The following is a 23,389-nucleotide window of genomic DNA, read 5'->3' as shown; positions in this document are numbered from 1 at the left end:
AAGCACTATCAACTGGATATCTCTATATACAAGGAGGCACTATCAACTGATATCTCTATATACAAGGAGGCACTATCAACTTGATATCTCTATATACAAGGAGGCACTATCAACTGGATATCTCTATATATAAGGAGGCACTATCAACTGGATATCTCTATATACAAGGAGGAACTATCAACTGGATATCTCTATATATAAGGAGGCACTATCAACTGGATATCTCTATATACAAGGAGGCACTATCAACTGGATATCTCTATATATAAGGAGGCACTATCAACTGGATATCTCTATATACAAGGAGGCACTATCAACTGATATCTCTATATACAAGGAGGCACTATCAACTGGTATCTCTATATACAAGGAGGCACTATCAACTGGATATCTCTATATATAAGGAGGAACTATCAACTGGATATCTAAATGTGAGCAGGGGCTGTCAACGAGATATATCTATAGGACTGTGTATCAGCTGGATATAAAGTGGAGTGCTACAACTAGGTATATCCACGTATAATGCTGTGCTATAACTGGGTATATGCACATACAGTAGTGTGCTACAACTGGGTATATCCACGTATAATGCTGTGCTATAACAGGGTATATGCACATACAGTAGTGTGCTACAACAGGGTATATCCACGTATAATGCTGTGCTATAACAGGGTATATGCACATACAGTAGTGTGCTACAACAGGGAATATCCACGTATAATGCTGTGCTATAACAGGGTATATGCACATACAGTAGTGTGCTACAACTGGGTATATCCACGTATAATGCTGTGCTATTACAGGGTATATGCACTTACAGTAGTGTGCTACAACAGGGTATATCCACGTATAATGCTGTGCTATAACAGGGTATATGCACATACAGTAGTGTGCTACAACAGGGTATATCCACGTATAATGCTGTGCTTTAACAGGGTATATGCACATACAGTAGTGTGCTACAACAGGGTATATCCACGTATAATGCTGTGCTATAACAGGGTATATGCACATACAGTAGTGTGCTACAACTGGGTATATCCACGTATAATGCTCTGCTATAACAGGGTATATGCACATACAGTAGTGTGCTATAACAGGGTATATCCACGTATAATGCTGTGCTATGACAGGGTATATGCACATACAGTAGTGTGCTACAACAGGGTATATCCACGTATAATGCTGTGCTATAACAGGGTATATGCACATACAGTAGTGTGCTACAACAGGGTATATCCACGTATAATGCTGTGCTATAACAGGGTATATGCACATACAGTAGTGTGCTACAACAGGGTATATCCACGTATAATGCTGTGCTATAACAGGGTATATGCACATACAGTAGTGTGCTACAACAGGGTATATCCACGTATAATGCTGTGCTATAACTGGGTATATGCACATACAGTAGTGTGCTACAACAGGGTATATCCACGTATAATGCTGTGCTATAACAGGGTATATGCACATACAGTAGTGTGCTACAACCAGGTATATCCACGTATAATGCTGCTGTGCTATTACAGGGGTATATGCACATACAGTAGTGTGCTACAACAGGGTATATCCACGTATAATGCTGTGCTATAACAGGGTATATGCACGTATACAGTATATGCACATACGTAGTGTGCTACAACAGGGTATATCCACGTATAATGCTGTGCTATAACAGGGGTATATGCACATACAGTAGTGTGCTACAACAGGGTATATCCACGTATAATGCTGTGCTATATAACAGGGTATATGCACATACGGTAGTGTGCTACAACAGGGTATATCCACGTATAATGCTGTGCTATAACAGGGTATATGCACATACAGTAGTGTGCTACAACAGGGTATATCCACGTATAATGCTGTGCTATAACAGGGTATATGCACATACAGTAGTGTGCTACAACAGGGTATATCCACGTATAATGCTGTGCTATAACAGGGTATATGCACATACGGTAGTGTGCTACAACAGGGTATATCCACGTATAATGCTGTGCTATAACAGGGTATATGCACATACAGTAGTGTGCTACAACAGGGTATATCCACGTATAATGCTGTGCTATAACAGGGTATATGCACATACAGTAGTGTGTTACAACTGGGTATATCCACGTATAATGCTATGCTATAACTGGGTATATGCACATACGGTAGTGTGCTACAACAGGGTATATCCACGTATACTGGTGTGCTACAACAGGGTATATGCACATACAGTAGTGTGCTACAACGGTATATCCACGTATAATGCTGTGCTATAACAGGGTATATCCACATATACTGGTGTGCTACAACTGGTATATGCACATACAGTAGTATGCTACAACTGGGCATATGCACATATACTGGTGTGCTACAACTGGGTATATCCACATATATTGGTGTGCTAAATGGCCAGAAATGCTTGGAAAATGCTTTTTTGGCAATTATTTGATAATGGTTGATATTTCAGATTCAAAACTCATATATAATCATTCATACCACCTCGACCTAATATGACATATGAGTAATCACGATGTACCATTCCCTAATCATAATGAGGACTCTAGCGGAATTACAACAGGTGCAACTCGGCTGACGTTAACGCCGTCTCGCAGACGGTATTCGTCCGCGATTTTGAGAACACGGTCTTCAGCCTTTCGCCACACCTCTGGGGGAAATTCTCGCAGAAGAAGCATACACAAGCTCTTTAACGTCTGAAAGCGCGAATGTTGTATTATCGCGAGCAATAAAATTCTTACAGTTACCTAGAGGTCTCTGAGTTACCCCAGATCAGCTCGATGGGATTGAGCTCACAGTGCCGTACTGCATGGTGTACGCAGAACTATGTGGCCTTGTTTTGCAGCTAGTTCGTCAGTGATGTACTGGATTGGCTTTTTGTGCTGCCGGATTTTTTCCATGAGCTGGGGCTTTGTTTCTGATTGCCTGTAAGGCACGTTACAGGAAGTGAGAAAGTCTTGCAACTGAGCCTTGAGATTGCTCATGTTGGGTGTGATGGTACCAGGGACATGCAGGTTATGGTAACTGGCGTTATCCAAAATGATAACGCTTGGTTCGTCCAGCTGCGGTAAAAGCTGATGTTCGAACCAATCCAAAAATACCTGCCCATTCATTTCGCTATAGTAATCACCATCAGATTTATCATCCAAAACTGTGTTCCACCGGAGATATCGCTTGTGTGAGATCAAACGATATCTCCTAGGAGATATCGTTTTGACAGTAGATTTTGTACAATGCCCTGACAATGCTATGATGTCATGTACTTGATGACATCACAATGATATGACATCACTGCACTGCAAGTCTAATGGCAGTACCATGTTCAGAGATGTACATTTTTCATTGAAAATTTATGAAGAGTGATTTTGGATGATAAATAGAATCTCACCCTCGTGTCTTCTGATATCAAATATATCAACACTCGTTGATAAAGTAAAAATATCCTCGGCAAGCCTCGGATATTTGTAACTTTATCAACTCGTGTTGATATAATTGATATCAGAAGACACTTGGGTGAGATTCTCTATGTATTGGCCTCAACAACAAAGTCACAACCCCCAATCATTCCGTAACCTACGATGGTTACACTGGTGCCTTAGAACAATCTGAAGGAAGCCACATCCGATCGGTTGACTGATTTTTATTACACCAGGTTTCATCAAGGTATATAATTTGAAACCCCAAATTGCGGTATTCTTCAACTGTTCTGAGATAAGCTGATCGCATGGACAGGATTGAGTACTTTTCTCTAAACACAGCTCTGTCATCTCCCCTTTTGGTGTACCTGAACCCCATTTCTACCAGAGCTACAAGTCTTGTTTTCGAGACATTTATTGTATCTTTGATCTCATCTTTTATTTTAGCACACGTCGGTGGGATTCTGCGTTCATATAGTTTATAAACTGCACGGCGTCTGACACCCTCATCAAAGCTATCCAGTTTGTGTTTCCTACCTGGTTTTGATTTTGACACGACCCCTGAGGTAACTGATTTGTTTACAACGTTGTAAACCTGACTATATGTCAAATTAAGGGCTTTACACATTCTATAGTAAACCCTGTCATAGCTGACGAGAGGTTTCCCCCTTTGTTTCTCCAGTATGAAATACTGGTATAAATTTGAAATTAATTGTTCTGCAGAGATATCAAGTCACATGTTGCCAGTTCAATGCTCATACACGAAGTGAATCTTCTAGGGGTGAACAAGATTATCTATGTGATTTGAATTAAGAATTTTTTACGTAATTATTTTGATTATAACTACTACAAGAGTTCCATCTTTTTCACATATAGATGTTCCACAAAACAAAACTGTTTACAATCATTTATGTAATTTAATTAGTTGAGGCTATATGAATAATTATAGTCTGTATTTCTAAACTACAGTTTGTACTTAGAATATTTACGAATGTTGTTAAAACGTCAAAATTTCCTCCTGTGAAGTCACCCCTCAAGTGCATTTTTTTCATCTGAGCTTTAATATCCAACTAGGTAGAGTCTCGTACATGTATCATATATGTGATTTTATCTTGTGTCAAATTCGTCATATTGATATTGAAGCCAAAAAGCATTTCCCAAGGATTTCTGGCCTTACTTTACAACTGTGTATATCCACATATAATGCTGTGCTACAACTGTGTATATCCACATATACTGGTGTGCTACAACTGGGTATATCCACATATACTGGTGTGCTACAACTGTGTATATCCACATATACTGGTGTTATAACTGGGTATATCCAGATACTGGTGTTATAACTGGGTATATCCACAGATACTGGTGTTATAACTGGGTATATCCACATATACTGGTGTGTTATAACTGTATAGCCACATATACTGGTGTGTTATAACTGGGTATATCCACAGACACTGGTGTTATAGCTGGGTATATCCACATATACTGGTGTGTTATAACTGGGTATATCCACAGATACTGGTGTGCTACAACTGGATATATCCACATATACTGGTGTGTTGTAACTGGGTATATCCACATATACTGGTGTGTTATAACTGTGTATATCCACATATAGAAGTGTGCTACAACTGGGTATATGGACATATACTGGAGCGCTACAACTGGTATATCCGAATATATATACAAGTGATGTGTAAGTTTGTATATTATTACCTACAAAAAGCATGAGCAAGTTGGGTTTAGAACTGCTGTTCTCAATGTACAAATACTACGACACTAACTGGATCATACAAACGACACAACACATTATGGCTTTTCCACGTTGTCTTTAATGAGAAAATATCATTAGTGCTATGTTATCTCACAAATAAAAGTTCAATAAATACAAAATGAAAGTAAAATTACCATCTTCACTACTCCCTGTGAATTATTGCTGACAATGCCCTGCATCATTTCCTGGTTGCTGGCGACGTGCATCCATCACCATTACGTTTCAAAATCATTTCATTGCTTTATTTGGCTTCTATTAACCATGACAACTGCATGCTGGGAACTACGCCTAGGTAAGATTCCACTTCAACCCAGTGCCTCCACACAGGAGGTCAGCCCACTGCACACGGGTCTGTTTTGTACCTCAACAGACACTACACTGCAGATAACTCACTCACACGCAACACGAGGACTCAATCTACCTTACAACCAGTAGCCCCACACCTCACAAAGGTGATATCATTCTTCCTAAGAGCCCTTCCCACACAGGTGATATCATTCCTCTGAACAAAGCCTGAAACACAGGTGAAATTATCCATCCTACCTACACTACCTTAACCTATTTCCTTCTCACCCTCACCTCACACAGGTGAATTCATTCATTCTTCCCTGTCACACATATTAGATGATTTTCTATCACTGGTCGGGGAGTTTGACCAGTGCACTTACAACAGTCGGCTCCCGACAAGCAGCATCAACATGGACGGAGAGTGGTGGCTATCAGGACAGCAAGCAGACATTGACACTCGAGACGCCAGCTGCCCTCATTATGCAAGTGTATTACCATAGCGGTCACTACTCCTGCAGCACAGACAGGTGACACAGGGGCGTTGCTACCTCCCCCGTACAGAAGGCCATCACTACCTCCCAGGTACAGAAGGCCATCACTACCTCCCCGTACAGAAGGCCATCACTACCTCCCAGGTACAGGAGGCCATCACTGGGGGTGGCAGTCTATAATAGATCACATTGACAGTCCATGAGAAGGTTACATCAGTCACTGTAGACTGTAGTCAAGGTGTGGTGTGCTTTCTTCCCAGTCGCCCGAAGATCCCAGACCTCACAACAGTGGGGGTGGAGGAGATCTCGGGTGGCTTCACAGGTGTGTCCTCTCCTGTCTTGGGGCCAGGCGAGACTTGATACCTGTAGCATGTAACATGGTATGAAGTACACAATGTCATTTAGAAAGTGGTCAAATGTAACATATGTTATATTTGGGATTACACTTTCTTTATAAAGTACAGATTCTAGTACTTTTGTTGGGTTGAGTCCCATCCGGGATTCGAACCCACACCCTCAGAGTCAGGCACCTAATCGCCAGCACACAAAGTCAGCCGCCTAGACCGCAACAAAAGTACTAGAATCTGTACTTTACAAAGACAGTGTAATCCCAAATATAACATATGTCACATGTAACATGGTGTATGAAAACAATCTGACTGGTCCATGGTTTATCTGCCTCCTCACTGGTTACAACATAGTCTGCATTGAGAGTATTTATCGGTTTCTAAGATAAACTACATATGGAATACTTGCATATATAAAAATAAAGCTGTCCAATGGCCCAGAAAGGGTTAGTTTGCCTTGTATTGCTCTAGGCATGCTTGTTGACTATGCTTGGCTTAGATAATGTTCTTACAAGCCCAATGTTATCGAGACCTCCGTGGTGTAGTGGTTAGAGCGTCCACCAGGAGAGCGGAAGGTTGCGGGTTCGATCTCCGGCTGCGTCATATCAAAAGACGTTAAAATATGGTACTTGTTGGTCCTTGCCTGGCGCTCGGCATTAATGGTACAAGGACTGGTCGGCTCGGAGTCAGTATAATGTGTCAGAGTGGGGTATTCATGCTTCACTGCGGCATGGTATCTCAGTGGGCTAGCACTATAAAACCAGCTGAAGTCTGGGCTAGTACAAGCAGCTGCACACACACATACACACGCATGCATGTCGTCATATGAGTGAAATATTCTCCAGCACGACGTTAAACCCAATTTTACCTCACCTCAATGTTATCTAAACCCACCAGTGGGCATCCATACCATGCATTCCGGTTTGCAGTCTAAGTAAACTTAGGCTCAGTATTATTCGTTACACTGCTATACTGAGTCTAACAAAACCTTGTAGAAGGTCACATCAGCTAACCTTTTGGACTGACCAATCAGAACACAGCTTACCAAATCGCGAAAGTTAACATTCGTGCATACCGTATGGACCATTTTGCAATACTGGCTGTCGGCATATGTCCATATTGACCAGCTGGGCTGAAAACGCATATCAGCCATATCATCCCTAGGGCCGAAAATCCATATCAGCCTTATTGCCCTGCTACTAAACTGGTATGGAATGAATACACGCAAACGCTCGAAAGTTCAATAGATGGAGGCTAGTTTGTTTTAGAGTTACATCACTTGATGTGGTACATGATAAAAAGGTTATGATATGACAGTTTCCTTTCGCCAGTCATATCAACCCTCGACTACCATATCAACCCTCAACTACCATATCAACCCTCGACTACCATATCAACCCTCGACTACCATATCAACCCTCGACTACCATATCAGCCCTCAACTACCATATCAACCCTCGACTACCATATCAACCCTCGACTACCATATCAACCCTCGACTACCATATCAGCCCTCGACTACCATATCAGCCCTCGACTACCATATCAACCCTCGACTACCATATCAACCCTCAACTACCATATCAGCCCTCAACTACCATATCAACCCTCGACTACCATATCAACCCTCAACTACCATATCAACCCTCGACTACCATATCAGCCCTCGACTACCATATCAACCCTCGACTACCATATCAGCCCTCGACTACCATATCAGCCCTCAACTACCATATCAGCCCTCAACTACCATATCAACCCTCAACTACCATATCAACCCTCGACTACCATATCAACCCTCCACTACCATATCAACCCTCGACTACCATATCAGCCCTCGACTACCATATCAACCCCATATGACTACCATATCAACCCTCGACTACCATATCAACCCTCGACTACCATATATATATATCAGCCCTCGACTACCATATCAGCCCTCTACCACCGTAGACTATCAGCCCCATATATATCAGACTACATATCAACCCTGGACTACCATATCAGCCCTCAACTACCATATCAACCCTCGACTACCATATCAACCCTCCACTACCATATCAACCCTCCACTACCATATCAACCCTGCACTACCATATCAGCCCTAGACTACCATATCAACCCTCGACCACCATATCAACCCTGGACCACCATATCAACCATCAACCACCATATCAACCCTCGACCACCATATCAACCCTCGACCACCATATCAACCATCAACTACCATATCAGCCCTCCACTACCATATCAGCCCTCCACTACCATATCAGCCCTCGACTACCATATCAACCCTCTACTACCATATCAACCCTCGACTACCATATCAACCCTCCACTACCATATCAGCCCTCCACTACCATATCAACCCTCGACTACCATATCAACCCTCGACTACCATATCAACCCTCCACTACCATATCAGCCCTAGACTACCATATCAACCCTTGACCACCATATCAACCCTGGACCACCATATCAACCATCAACCACCATATCAACCCTCGACCACCATATCAACCCTCGACCATCATATCAACCATCATCTACCATATCAGCCCTCGACTACCATATCAGCCCTCGACTACCATATCAACCCTCGACTACCATATCAACCCTCCACTACCATATCAACCCTCCACTACAATATCAGCCCTTGACCACCATATCAGCCCTCAACTACCATATCAACCCTCTACTACCATATCAGCCCCCAACTACCATATCAACCCTGGACTACCATATCAACCCTGGACTACCATATCAACTCTGGACTACCATATCATCCCTCGACTACAATATCAACCCTCGACCACCATATCAGACCTCTACCACCATATCAACCCTCGACCACCATATCAGCCCTCTACCACCATATCAGCCCTCGACTACCATATCAGCCCTCGACCAACATATCAACCCTCGACTACCATATCAGCCCTCTACCACCATATCAGCCCTCGACTACCATATCAACCCTCGACTACCATATCAGCCCTCGACTACCATATCAACCCTCAACTACCATATCAACCCTCGACAACCATATCAACTCCCCCGACTACTATATCAACCCTCGACTACCATATCAGCCCTTGACTACCATATCAACCCTCGACTTACTACCATATCGACTGCCTATATCAACCCTCGACCACCAATATCAACCCCTCGACCACCATATCGGCCCTCACCACCATATCAGCCCTCGACTACCATATCAGCCCTCGACTACCATATCAGCCCTATCGACCACTACATATCGGCCTCTCTACCACCATATCAGCCTCGACTCACCATATCGGCCCTCGACCACCATATCAGCCCTCGTACTACCAGTTATATGGACCCTTCAACTACCATATCAGCCCTCGACAACCATATCAACCCTCGATCTGCCATCAACTCCCTCGACTACCATATCAGCCCTTGACTACAATATCAACCCTCGACTACCATATCAGCCCTCGACTACCATAGCAACCCTCGACTACCATATCAGCCCTCGACTACCATATCAGCCCTCAACCACCATATCAACCCTCGACTACCAGTCATATGAACCTTCAACTACCATATCAACCCTCGACAACCATATCAACCCTCGACTACCATATCAACCCTTGACTACCATATCAGCCCTTGACTACCATATCAACCCTCGACTACCATATCAGCCCTCGACTACCATAGCAACCCTCGACTACCATATCAACCCTTAACTACCATATCAGCCCTCAACTACCATATCAACCCTAGACTACCATATCAGCCCTCCACTACCATATCAACCCTCAACTACCATATCAGCCCTCAACTACCATATCAGCCCTCCACTACCATATCAACCCTGGACTACCATATCAACCCTCCACTACCATATCAGCCATCGACTACCATATCAGCCCTCGACCACCATATCAACCCTCCACTACCATATCAGCCCTCCACTACAATATCAGCCCATGACCACCATATCAACCCTCGACCACCATATCAACCCTCTACTACCATATCAACCATCGACTACCATATCAACCATCGACTACCATATCAGCCCTAGACTACCATATCAACCCTCGACCACCATATCAACCCTCGACCACCATATCAACCCTCGACCACCATTTCAACCATCATCTACCATATCAGCCCTCGACTACCATATCAACCCTCCACTACCATATCAGCCCTCCACTACCATATCAACCCTCCACCACCATATCAACCCTCCACCACCATATCAACCCTCCACTACCATATCAACACTACCATATCAACCCTCCACTACCATATCAACCCTCCACTACCATATCAACCCTCCACTACCATATCAGCCCTCTTAGGACCAGACAATTCAGTGATTGATATTGAGAACAATGATTGTGCTGCTGGGGTGAGTGTGGCAGCCAGCATGTCACCAACTGGTTCAGTTTGTTAGGATCAGCCAGATCAACCTACAGCTGTCAAACAGACCTTATGATACTGATGTGTGGGTGAGATAATGAGTATGAATACCTCAGTGATGTATACTACACCAACACTGCAACCTGCCGGTCCTCACGTACCTTGGGACGTTATTCCACTGCTGCTGGTCACTTTGGCTTTCTGAGGGCCAAGTCGTACTGTCACTGATGGGGTTACGGCTGAGCTGGTCGATGATGATGCTGTTGTACTGCTTGCTGTTTCTGTTTGTACCTTCTTCCCAAGTCGCTGTTTAATAGACAGATTTTCCGCCACATAATCTCGCGACAGAATGCCTGCTGTTGCTGCTGATGCTGGTGATGTTGTCGTCACCTCAGATGTCTGGATTGCTGAGGACCAAGATGGAACATGAGAATGTTTAGCTACAATAAGCAATGTCACTAACATAAGCAGAATTATTACAACATTCCAGCATAACATTATCTATAATTCAACATCATATACATATACAAACTTCCTTAATACATATACAAAGCATTGTTCTCATAGCAAGTTGATTGCCAGGACTGTTATTTTAGTCCGTAATCCGTAATTTGAGAGAGTCCGGATTAGAAGGCAAGCTTTTATGATAAATTAAGAACAATTTTGCCGGTACTCAGAGTAGTCCTGATTATAAAGAAATACGGATTACAAAGAGTTCGGATTTGACAGATTCCACTGTAGTATAAATTTTTAATCACTCATAAAATATATGTTAAACAATGCCCAAAGTGAGGAGGGATCACTGATAACCCTGACCTAGAGTCCAACATCATCTGGAGAAAACTTTTGACCTGGGAGATATATTGACACCTTAACATTCCTACATGAAACAGCCTGTGTGTGATACACACTAAACCATATGAAGGCTGCCACTGATGAGAGTTTACAACTTCAACATGTCTTGGTTCAAAGTCTCAAAAATCAAAGGTGACTTCCATAACACACTACGAGATGAATCTGAAGGAGCCAAGAAAGATAACTCTGGGTTATCGAGGCACAGATTTCAACTGTCGGTCTACTCAGTACTGTCTCTTCGGTTTAGGTATGGAAGCTGTGTAGGGTGAGGTAAGGTAAAACTCCACTTATCGAAATCAAACTGAACCTCTACTACTGGAAAAGAATCCATGAAGTAGTTTTCAAGTTATAGGTTGCAAAAATGTTGAATTGAAAACAAGTCGAAGTTCAATACAAGAAAAAAGTCATACATTCTTTAGAAAATATACATATCAAAACTGATCTTTTTGACACTTGACCATCCTGCCACATGACATTGCGACACACCAGTCACTGTTACTGAAACAACCTTCGTAACCCATCCCTGACATACTCACTGATCTTCTTCCGGACAGCCAGTTTACGGGCTGCAGCTGTCAGGGATGCTGCCTTCTTAGACTGTGAAGTGACCTTGACCTTCTTAGGGGGGGACTTGAGCACTCCAGCGTATTCCAGGGCTGAGGCAGCAACTTCATCACTGTCATCCTCGTCTTCTCCCAATACTGAGGTTGAAGATGCTGGTCTCTTGACAGTTGATTTGTCTCCCAGACGATTAAAAACAGAACCCTGGAGGTCACCAGAACAATATTCTTCATAAGAGTGTGGAACGTCAACATTTCAGCCTGTAGTATTAGTGAAAACTCACAGCTAATGGAGAGCCTTGTCTACAGTCACTGACAATAGAACTATCATTGACTGGAAATTGTAATACTAATACATGTGTATATCAACTAAACAGTATCACAACATATCAACATAATGGTCCAGGATAAAATTACTACTTCTGAATGTGTAGATGTAAACATTACCAATGAAGACATGCTGTTAAATTTAACACTAAATATGGTGAGTGTGACATTTGTTTACGGTACAAATGACTTTTCTGCCATCTCATTTTCCTCCGTAACCATGGAAATGTATATAAAATCAAACATTTCTCTTAAGTCTGTATCAGTATCAAATGTTTGTATTAACATCAAGATGTTATCAACACAACAAACAATGATCACCTGTAAGAGGAGAGTTTGGGTAGTGATCACCAGGGGGAGGAGGGTTAGGGTAGTGATCAGCAGGGTAGGAGGGTCAGGATGGCGATCACCTGGGGGGTTAGGGTCAGGATAGTGATCTCACCCTAGGGGATGAGGGTTAGGGTAGTGATCACCAGGGTAGGAGGGTCAGGATGGTGAATCACCTGGGGGAGGAGGGTTAGGGTAGTGATCACCAGGGTAGGAGGGTCAGGATGGTGAATCACCTGGGGGAGGAGGGTTAGGGTAGTGATCACCAGGGTAGGAGGGTCAGGATGGTGAATCACCTGGGGGAGGAGGGTTAGGGTAGTGATCACCAGGGTAGGAGGGTCAGGACAGTGATCACTCTGGGGGAGGAGAGTTAAGGTAGTGATCACCAGGGTAGGAGGGTCAGGATGGTGAATCACCTGGGGGGTTAGGGTCAGGATAGTGATCTCACCCTAGGGGATGAGAGTTAGGGTAGTGATCACCAGGGTAGGAGGGTCAGGATGGTGATCACCTGGGGGGTTAGGGTCAGGATAGTGATCTCACCCTAGGGGATGAGAGTTAGGGTAGTGATCACCAGGGTAGGAGGGTCAGGATGGTGAATCACCTGGGGGAGGAGGGTTAGGGTAGTGATCACCAGGGTAGGAGGGTCAGGATGGTGAATCACCTGGGGGAGGAGGGTTAGGGTAGTGATCACCAGGGTAGGAGGGTCAGGATGGTGAATCACCTGGGGGAGGAGGGTTAGGGTAGTGATCACCAGGGTAGGAGGGTCAGGACAGTGATCACTCTGGGGGAGGAGAGTTAAGGTAGTGATCACCAGGGTAGGAGGGTCAGGATAGTTAGGGTAGTGAACACCTGTGGGAGGATAGTTAGGGTTATCTGGGAGGAGGTTAGGGTTGTGATCAGTAAGGTAGGAGGGTGCCGAGGTGTTAAACTCACAGATGGTGAGGTACTCCTGAGAACAACATTGCCCAGTCCTGTCACTGTGACTTGCTGCGGGGAGTCAACTCCAAGTCGCTCGAACACTGAGGACCTCTTTGACGAGGAATCTGTACATAGATGGAATTACATACAGGACAAAGTCACTTTCATCACAGCCACATCAAATTTATTAACGTTTTTCAGAAACTGATGACATCAATAATTGTAATGTACCATTTTCAATATGATATACACACATACAACTATTATCTCAGTACATATATTGGGTTTCGATTGTGGAGAACCTTTGGCTGACCTGACACTTCTGGTTTGGGAGTTGGTATCTGCTTCATGGGTGCAGCCTCAGGGTCTTTGCCCAAGTAGTGGCCCACCATTCTGCTGGCAGCTGAAACAAACACACAGACACTAGGGGTCAGGTACCCTTAAACACCAGGAACACAAACACACAGACACTAGGGGTCAGGTACCCTTAAACACCAGGAACACAAACACACAGACACTAGGGGTCAGGTACCCTTAAACACCAGGAACACAAACACACAGACACTTGGGGTCAGGTACCCTTAAACACCAGGAACACAAACACACAGACACTAGGGATCAGGTACCCTTAAACACCAGGAACACAAACACACAGACACTAGGGGTCAGGTACCCTTAAACACCAGGAACACAAACACACAGACACTAGGGGTCAGGTACCCTTAAACACCAGGAACACAAACACACAGACACTTGGGGTCAGGTACCCTTAAACACCAGGAACACAAACACACAGACACTTGGGGTCAGGTACCCTTAAACACCAGGAACACAAACACACAGACACTTGGGGTCAGGTACCCTTAAACACCAGGAACACAAACACACAGACACTAGGGGTCAGGTACCCTTAAACACCAGGAACACAAACACACAGACACTAGGGGTCAGGTACCCTTAAACACCAGGAACACAAACACACAGACACTAGGGGTCAGGTACCCTTAAACACCAGGAACACAAACACACAGACACTTGGGGTCAGGTACCCTTAAACACCAGGAACACAAACACACAGACACTAGGGATCAGGTACCCTTAAACACCAAGAACACAAACACACAGACACTAGGGGTCAGGTACCCTTAAACACCAGGAACACAAACACACAGACACTAGGGGTCAGGTACCCTTAAACACCAGGAACATAAACACACAGACACTAGGGGTCAGGTACCCTTAAACACCAGGAACACAAACACACTGAGTGACTGACACTAGGGATCAGGTACTTCAACAATATTAAATACAACATACAGGGGTTTTCCAAATCTATGTGTAAATATATATCATTCAGTCTTTACTTCTGCTGTTTTGCAGCCATCTTGCCAACTGTTACCATGGTTACCTGTAGATCTGCGGGCCTGAGATGGACTGTTGTTGGAAGTACTATTATTAGCAGCTGGACTTGCATTCTTCAGGACCTTATCACGGGCATCCTACAAACAACAACTGACAATGTTCAAGAAAACAATAATTGCGATTTGTTCTTCCCTGAGAGAGTGAGATGGTTTTTACACTGCTTTTGCAATATCAAGGCGGGGAACACCAAAATTGGGCTCCATACATTGTACCCATGAGGAGAATCGAAAGAGGGTCTTTGGTATGACGAGCAAACACTTTAACCTCTTAGCTAGCGCCCCCTCTGTAAAAGACATTTTCACAGTTGACAGTAAATAAGTAAAGGGTAACTTAATGTTGTTAAAATAGCAAGGATTATCATGAACAGGCTTTGATCAAAGAATTTAATAAATTAAAGGATTTGAAAATGTTTTCAGGTGTAACACTCTATGATAATACCATTCTATCATAACATTTCCTTCTCCCTATTGTACTGAAATAGTTAAATTTGTGTTTCATGCTTTCCTTGGGAGCGATGGTTCTACCTGTGTGTGGACAGCCTTGGCATGTTTTAGGATAGCAATGACATCTCCAAGGCGACTGATGCCCATGTCCAGCAGATATTCCTTGGAAAGGTCAAGGAGCATGTCCCTCTGAATGCGATTATCATTGAATGCAACTGCATAGTTCGCAGAGTCTCCTGGAGGGACACCAGCATCAGTGAAAAACTTGATCCAGTAGGAGGTGCTATTTTCTGTAAGAGAGAAAATACAAACTATTAGAAATGTGTATTATAATATTTATGTATGGCTAAACAATAGATACTTTCATCAGCATTGCACTTGCAGCAGACTTCCAACGACACAACCATGAAACAAGTTACATCTTAAACAGCCCATGGAATTAGTATGTTCTCTGATCAAATAATCTTGTGATGACATCACACTGGGGGAATATTTACAGCCAGGCTCCTCCTCAAATCAGAAGGAAAGCATGTTGAAATTTGAAATTTGTTATTGTGAAATACATCAGTGTATCATATTAAATAAAGGTCTTTCACCACTTACACTCTTTTGTAATTTTAGGACCACCAGTGGAAGTATTGGTTTTATTAACTACTATCCAGGGTGCTGTTGTACAAAGCGATCTTAGCGCTAAGGTTACCGTAACTCCCATTCATTAACGTAGACTTATGGTAGCCTTAGCACTAAGGTTGTTTTGTACAACGGCACCCTGAAACATTATTTCCTAAGCTCCTGACAACAAATGAATAGTCTCACATAAGGAAGGTTATCGGTTGCTGGATTATATTCTATCAAGAATGTGGAATGGGATACGGACGTTACAAGAATGTGTAATGGGATACGGACGTTACAAGAATGCCGAATGTGTAATGGGATACGGACGTTACATGAATGTGTAATGGGATACGGACGTTACATGAATGTGTAATGGGATACGGACGTTACACTGACTGACTGACTGAGTTTGGTTTTACGCCGCTTTTAGCAATATTCCAGCAACATCACGGCAGGGGACACCAGAAATGGGCTTCACACACTGTACCCATGTGGGGATTCGAACCCGGGTCTTCGGCGTGACAAGCCAACGCTTTAACCACTAGGCTACCCCACCGCCCCCCGGACGTTACAAGAATGTGTAATGGGATACGGACGTTAAATTCGAAAATTGAAGTTGTTCGTCAGGTGGGTACTGTATGAAACGTGATACTGATATGATAAACTTTGGATAACCTTCTTGTTGATAGCATCATAACCATGACAACAACCAAGGCAATGGGATATTTGGAAATCATGTTAAAATGATACACATAAATATATTCCGATACAATCTACCCGCACCTAGGAATAATCAAAGTGTATATGGGAGAGGGAAAGGCATACATGATTAAAGATTAGGTACATTTGTTTACTGATTATCGTCGTTCTTGTTCAAGTTGTAAAACTTGCCGACCAAAAAGAAGGCTTTTAGTTAACTTTAATATTACTGATAGCAGCACCATATGTATAAAGGGTGTATGGCCGGGCATATGTTTAAAAAACAACTTATCCCCAAAATATAACGTTTATCCTACATGTTCAAACAAACGTGTCAAAATCAATACACAGCGTACCAGTTGACGAAGACATGGACGACGCCATCTTTCTTGAATGTTGGTATTTACCTCCCGTTACAGTGGCGATGGTGTTCGCATCGAGGTCCCCAAACGAACAAGGACTGTACTTCAAAATGGAAGACCTTTTCAGCATCGGCATCCTGTAAAAGCAGAAGTGTGTTTCACACTCAAATGAAATTAAACATGTCTGGCGTCCTAAATTGGTGATATGTGTTTTTCGCTAAACCACCGGCACACTGTAACGTAGATCGGACACAAACATGGCTCCCAGCTGGATCGTTACGGCAACATGTACTCCTGCTGGGTTACACATACTACACGGGGATCAAGGGATGATGGTGCTTAACGTTGTATATAATGCCAGTCCTCGAAGACCAACAACATTACATTCGTTTATTTGAAATACACCTGTGTATTGTCAAGCACAAATGTTGCAGACAATCTGAATCCGAGTTGTTTCCACCACAACATGGCTTTTAAAAGCAGACGTATATTGGTTATTGGTGATGAATTTGTTCGCAAATATAAAATAAAATATCTATATTATACAAAGAAATTATGTTCACAAACAATATTTTACCTTCCGCCTCTTTAGTAATGCAGACCCGTGAAGATCCGGGGTAGAATAGGTCTTCAGCAACCCATGTGCTTGCCATAACAAGGCGACTATCTTGTCGTAAGAGGCGACTAACGGGATCGGGTGGTCAGTTTCGCTGACTTGGTTGACAAATGTCATCGGTTCCCAATTGCGCAGATCGATGCTCATGCTGTTGATCACTGGATTGTCTGGTCCAGACTCGATTATTTACAGACCGCCGCCATATAGCTGGAATATTGCTGAGTGCGGCGTAAAACTAAACTCACTCACTCACTCACTTTAGTAATGCAAGAGTCCAAGGGGTACATTTCCTATTGTTCTGAATCTAAAACAACCCCACGTTTACAGGGGCTACTTTTCACGTAAAATGAAGTTGCCCGTTTCAATCAACGTTTTTATTATAGAATTTAAGCGTTAGACTAATTTGTGATGCTCCGCGTTACCAAGTTTTGCAATAACAATATGTAAGACGTCATCATTATACATCTTAAACGACGTCCGCCCGGAGAGCGAAAGGTCGCGGGTTCGATCCCCGACCGCAACATACCAAAAGACGTTAAAATATGGTACTAGTTGGTCCCTGCCTGGCGCTCGGCATTAATGAGTACAACAAGGACTGGTCGGCTCGGAGTCAGTATAATGTGTCTGAGTGGGGTATTCATGCTTCACTGCGGCATGGTATCTCAGTGGGCTAGCACTATAAAACCAGCTTAAGTCTGGGCTAGTACAAGCAGCCGCACATACACATACACACGCATGCACGTCGTCATATGAGCGAAATATTCTCCAGCACGACGTTAAACCCAATTTCACCTCACCTCACCTCACCACATCTTAAACGACAGGAGAATCTTCATCCACGGTGAATGTACGCTCCTATTGTTTCGGACTGGCGTCATCACCCACGAAGTTCCCCGGCCAGTACCACTGGTTGGTGAGTGAGTTTAGTTTTACGCCGCACTCAGCAATATTCCAGCTATAAGGCGGCGTCTGTAAATAATCGAGTCTTGACCAGACATTCCAGTAATCAATAGCATGAGCATCGATCTGCACAATTGGGAACCGATGACATGTGTCAACCAAGCCAGCGAGCCTGACCGCGCGATCCCGTTAGTCGCCTCTTACAAGCATGGGTTACCGGAGGCTCATTCTAACCCGGACCTTCACAGGTACCACTGGTGGGACTTGACCAACTTCATTGCAAATAGAAATCGGGCCTTGAAAAGACTCTAGATCTAGTATCTGTTATGTATATGTACTACACCTTAAATACTGACAACTGGCGTGAAATAATCGTCACTTACTAACCGCGCTGCACATTAACTTAACAAATCGCACATGGATCTGATTAACTGGCTGCTAGTACTTCTGTTACTTGATATCGCGCGGGTGCATGTGCATGTGCATGCGCGTGTGTGTGTGTGTGTGTGCGTGTGTGACGCGCGGTAGAGTTATCTGTCGTATTAATATCGTTAATATAATATCATATACGGGTATCTGCTGAATCTCAGAGAGTCTGGTGTTCAACTAGCAATTCTACATACTATACACTTTACTTTCTTCAACGGTGTTCTCCCCAAATTAGTAAAGACGAAGGGCAGAATGAAGTGTCGATATTGACGGGTTTGTAAATAAGCATGGAACTAAAAAAATAGCATGGGTTGTCTGTGAAGTAGAGGCGACATTGGACAGGAAGCGTCCATAAAATATCACAATCCCACTGGCTGAGAGTAGTTAGGACCTCGGAATTGTGTTGAATTCAACCTCGGTATCCTCTGTACTGGCTGATGGTTAAGTGTGGCGAATTTCTATTCTAATTTCACAGTTTAAATAGAAGTTACTGTGTTCACAAACAAAGGAACAGATACAGACTGAAGAGTTCTGTCTGTGTTCACAGTCTGGACCCCTGCCGGTGTGTTGCTGTTCCCGTGATGTCAGCTGGCATCCCAGGTGTTCACGTAGCTAAGGCATGGAACGGAATTTTCCAGATGTTGAATCATTTAATTAAGGTAACTTGATAAGAATTGTTATGCCCTGAAGACACTACACACATCCTGGGTCAATGCCTACACCGATTGTTATGCACTAAAGATACTACACACATCCTGGGTCAATGCCTACACTAATTGTTATGCGCTGAAGACACTACACACATCCTGGGTCAATGCCTACACTAATTGTTATGCGCTGAAGACACTAGACACATCCTGGGTCAATGCCTACACTGATTGTTATGCCCTGAAGACACTACACATTCTGGGTCAATGCCTACACTAATTGTTATGCTCTGAAGACACTACACACATCCTGGGTCAATGCCTACACTAATTGTTATGCGCTGAAGACACTAGACACATCCTGGGTCAATGCCTACACAGATTGTTATGCTCTGAAGACACTACACACATCCTGGGTCAATGCCTACACAGATTGTTATGCCCTGAAGACACTACACACATCCTGGGTCAATGCCTTCACTGATTGTTATGCTCTGAAGACACTGGACAGATTGCTGTGTCCTGAAGTACACATTCAGGACTTGTAACTCAGTAGTAGGTTGCCTTGTTTGTATTCTGACAGACTATGAGTTTACAATAGCACTTTTATTGACATTTGCATCTGTAATAAATGACATACTTTAATGTGTTGTTTCAGCAGGATGCGTATCACAAATACATGCACAAAAAATCACTTTGATTACTGCAACAAGCATCATTATGAAATCTGCACATTTTCTTTTAATTCATGATATAAAAATTCCGATCTTTTATGTATATAAATAAGTAAAATCTACAGTTTTAAAAACAAATTTCAAAAATACATGTTAAGAAGTGAAAAAGTTTCTTAAGGCAACATCATTCCTGGCTTGTCCTTACATCCCTTCACCATCATAGGTCACTTAGGGCAACATCATTCCTGGCTTGTCCTTACATCCTTTCACCAGCATAGGTCACCTAAGACAACATCATTCCTGGCTTGTCCTTATAACCCTTCACCATCACAGGGGCTTGGAACCAGATCATGTCTGGCTCAAGTGAAGAGGAAACAACAGTCTCGGAAGGCCTACATGTATCCATCTGACTATCTCCAGTATACAAGGCAGTGGCTGGGTAAGATGCACTAAGACAGCTCTTCAAAACACAGTCATTCATGTCAACGTCAGACAGCACTGATGAGTCCAGAGGCTCAATTCCTGATATCTCAATTTCACTCACATCACATGACAGGTCATGTGACCCCACATTATGGTGTCTACATTTCATGTTGTACTCAAACTGTCGACCGCGGACAGGACGCTTGAATATGGGCTTGGGCACAAACCACTGTATGCCGCTATCTCTGGGTGCATACAGCAGTACAGAGATGTGTGTTGGTGAGATGGGTTTCACTCCCCCCAACAAGTCGTGGGTAATGAGCTGGCGGAACAGAGACTTGACACTGGACTTGAGGGACACTAAGTCTGCCTCTGGGGACAGAGGAGGGAGGTTGATGAGAAACGACTCCCTGGGACTGATGACTGTGCCACCCATGGTGATGAGCACCTGTTTAACTTCAGGGCACGTGATAAAAGCAGCCTCGACCTGGTCCATCACTTCCATCACACAGGAAATCAGTCTTGTCCTCTTCTTTTCCTCCATGCTGCCATAGAAACATTTCCTCTTCTGCCTCACAGTAGTCAAGACAGTCTGCAACGAAAACCAACATCCTACAATGAGACACATAACTCATAGCTAAAACAGATGTTGAAAAAATAAATCACTACAATCTTAATGGAAAAACAATATTAACATTAAATATATGTTGACATTTAACTTGTGGTAGAGGTGATGATGAGTTCCTATTACAGTGACATTTACTTGTCTCAACAAAACACTGATGTAAGGAAATCTCCATCGCTAAGAGTGGTCATCCTGCAACACCTGGTGGTAACAAAGCGGTCTTGATATGATATTTACTACACAGATGCAGCTTTCAGAGCACAATCAGCCAGATACATGACTCCACTTAGTGAGTAAGTATGACTTTACGTAATTTTCAGCAATATTCCAGCAATATCACGGCAAGGGAAACCAGAAATGGGCTTCACACATTGTACCCATGACAGGAATCAAACCCGGGTCTTCTGCATGGCAAGCGATCACTTTAACCACTGGGCTACCATACTACATAACTCTAAAGGCATACATCCAGTCACATGCTTTAGACGGAAACAAAACTCCAACTTTGTCAAGTTTGAAAGTGTCAAATCTAAACATGGATTGGTTGTTTCTTTTTGGGGAATACAAATTTGCATATTATGGAGCTGAATTTCTACAGGTTTTTGATGTGTTCAGATCTGTTCTCACTGTGCTGCACGAACCAACACATATTGGAGGATGGATGAATGAGAAGTTGTCCTATAACAACGGATATGTACAATAAGAAGTAACAGTCAAACTGACACATGTTTTTGTTGTTGATTAATGCATACAAGAGTGAAAGCATGAAGATATTGGTGAACACCAGTATTATGCAATAGTAAAAAGTACACAGTATCCCTTCAGACACTTCAGATAAACGAACAGCTGATAACAAATGTGGTCAATATAATGGGAAATCTGAGATAAATATATCACAAGACATGATGATTTACAAATTTGTATTTTCTGTTTGAAATGAAAATACATACTGTATGTCCTCATGAACAAAGCCATAAAGCATCTGTAGTGTCCATGCCCTTCAGCCTAATTAAAATAGCGCCGACTGGACACTAAAATTTGGGGAAATTTGGGAGTTATGTTTCCCTGAGACTTGCACAAGTCTCTAAGGTATTAATAATTAATAGCTAAATGGGATTACTATACATCCCTAGGCTCAGCATCCAGTACAACCTTTGATCAAGGCTATGTTCCCTTTAAGCTGTGGGATTTTATAGATTCAGCAAATAGCATTACCGTTTCCTCGATACTGGAAGTGGTGGTCTTCGACTTGGCAAGTGCTTCTTTTTTCAAATGATCGAATGGCATTGGTATCTGTTGCCTTTCGTACATAAAATACTTTAAAAGTTCATTAGCAATAACAGCCCTGACATTTGAATGTACGCCGGCATCAAACATGATATCACAAGATTTAATTTGATCTTCGCTCTTTTTCCTGTTTACAATGCCCGCCATGATGGCCTCAAATGTCACTGGTATTTGGTCTATTTTTACGTCATAATGTTTAACCAAGATATGCGTCGCGCAACGAATACGTTTTGACAGTTTAGAATATAGATCCTGTACAAGGGGAGATTATCCTGAAATCAGCATAAACGAAGACCGCTTAAAACATTTCGAGCCTTTTACGTTTGCTTCCTGCACTACCATCTGGTTTAAACATATATATATTTTATTCAATTCAAGAAGAAAGAAAAGGATTGGCAAACAAGCCTAAATGGCTTATTTTAATGCCGCTCCACAATACATGTGAAGGTTCACATTTGTGCATAATGTTGTACATATTGATAATGGTTATATCAAGTTATCTCTGAATAATAACAATCA

At 42.9% G+C, this 23,389-nt stretch overlaps 2 protein-coding genes across 2 annotated transcripts; both read right to left on the bottom strand.

The window, feature by feature from the left end:
• Positions 1–5,243: 5,243 nt before the first annotated feature.
• On the bottom strand, positions 5,244–17,387 carry LOC124279339 (uncharacterized protein C19orf47-like). Its single transcript, XM_046715150.1, has 8 exons — positions 17,264–17,387; positions 15,675–15,883; positions 15,137–15,227; positions 14,042–14,131; positions 13,744–13,853; positions 12,133–12,361; positions 10,903–11,148; positions 5,244–6,347 (listed from the first exon to the last, which is right to left on the bottom strand). The coding sequence occupies exons 1-8, from the start codon at positions 17,289–17,291 to the stop codon at positions 6,301–6,303; spliced, it is 1,050 nt and encodes a 349-aa protein (XP_046571106.1). The 5' UTR covers positions 17,292–17,387; the 3' UTR covers positions 5,244–6,300.
• Positions 17,388–20,452: 3,065 nt separating this feature from the next.
• LOC124279294 (MAD2L1-binding protein-like) lies at positions 20,453–23,065 on the bottom strand. The gene is made up of 2 exons (XM_046715105.1): positions 22,799–23,065; positions 20,453–21,550 (listed from the first exon to the last, which is right to left on the bottom strand). Exons 1-2 carry the CDS (start codon positions 23,015–23,017, stop codon positions 20,819–20,821), a joined length of 951 nt encoding a protein of 316 aa, XP_046571061.1. The 5' UTR covers positions 23,018–23,065; the 3' UTR covers positions 20,453–20,818.
• Positions 23,066–23,389: the final 324 nt, after the last annotated feature.

Source organism: Haliotis rubra, unplaced genomic scaffold, assembly GCF_003918875.1.
Source record: "Haliotis rubra isolate DU_JTF1 unplaced genomic scaffold, ASM391887v1 Scf25, whole genome shotgun sequence".
NCBI classification, from domain to species: domain Eukaryota; kingdom Metazoa; phylum Mollusca; class Gastropoda; order Lepetellida; family Haliotidae; genus Haliotis; species Haliotis rubra.
The sequence above is the reverse complement of the archived record's forward strand: the minus strand, read 5'-3'. Positions and strand labels throughout refer to the sequence as shown.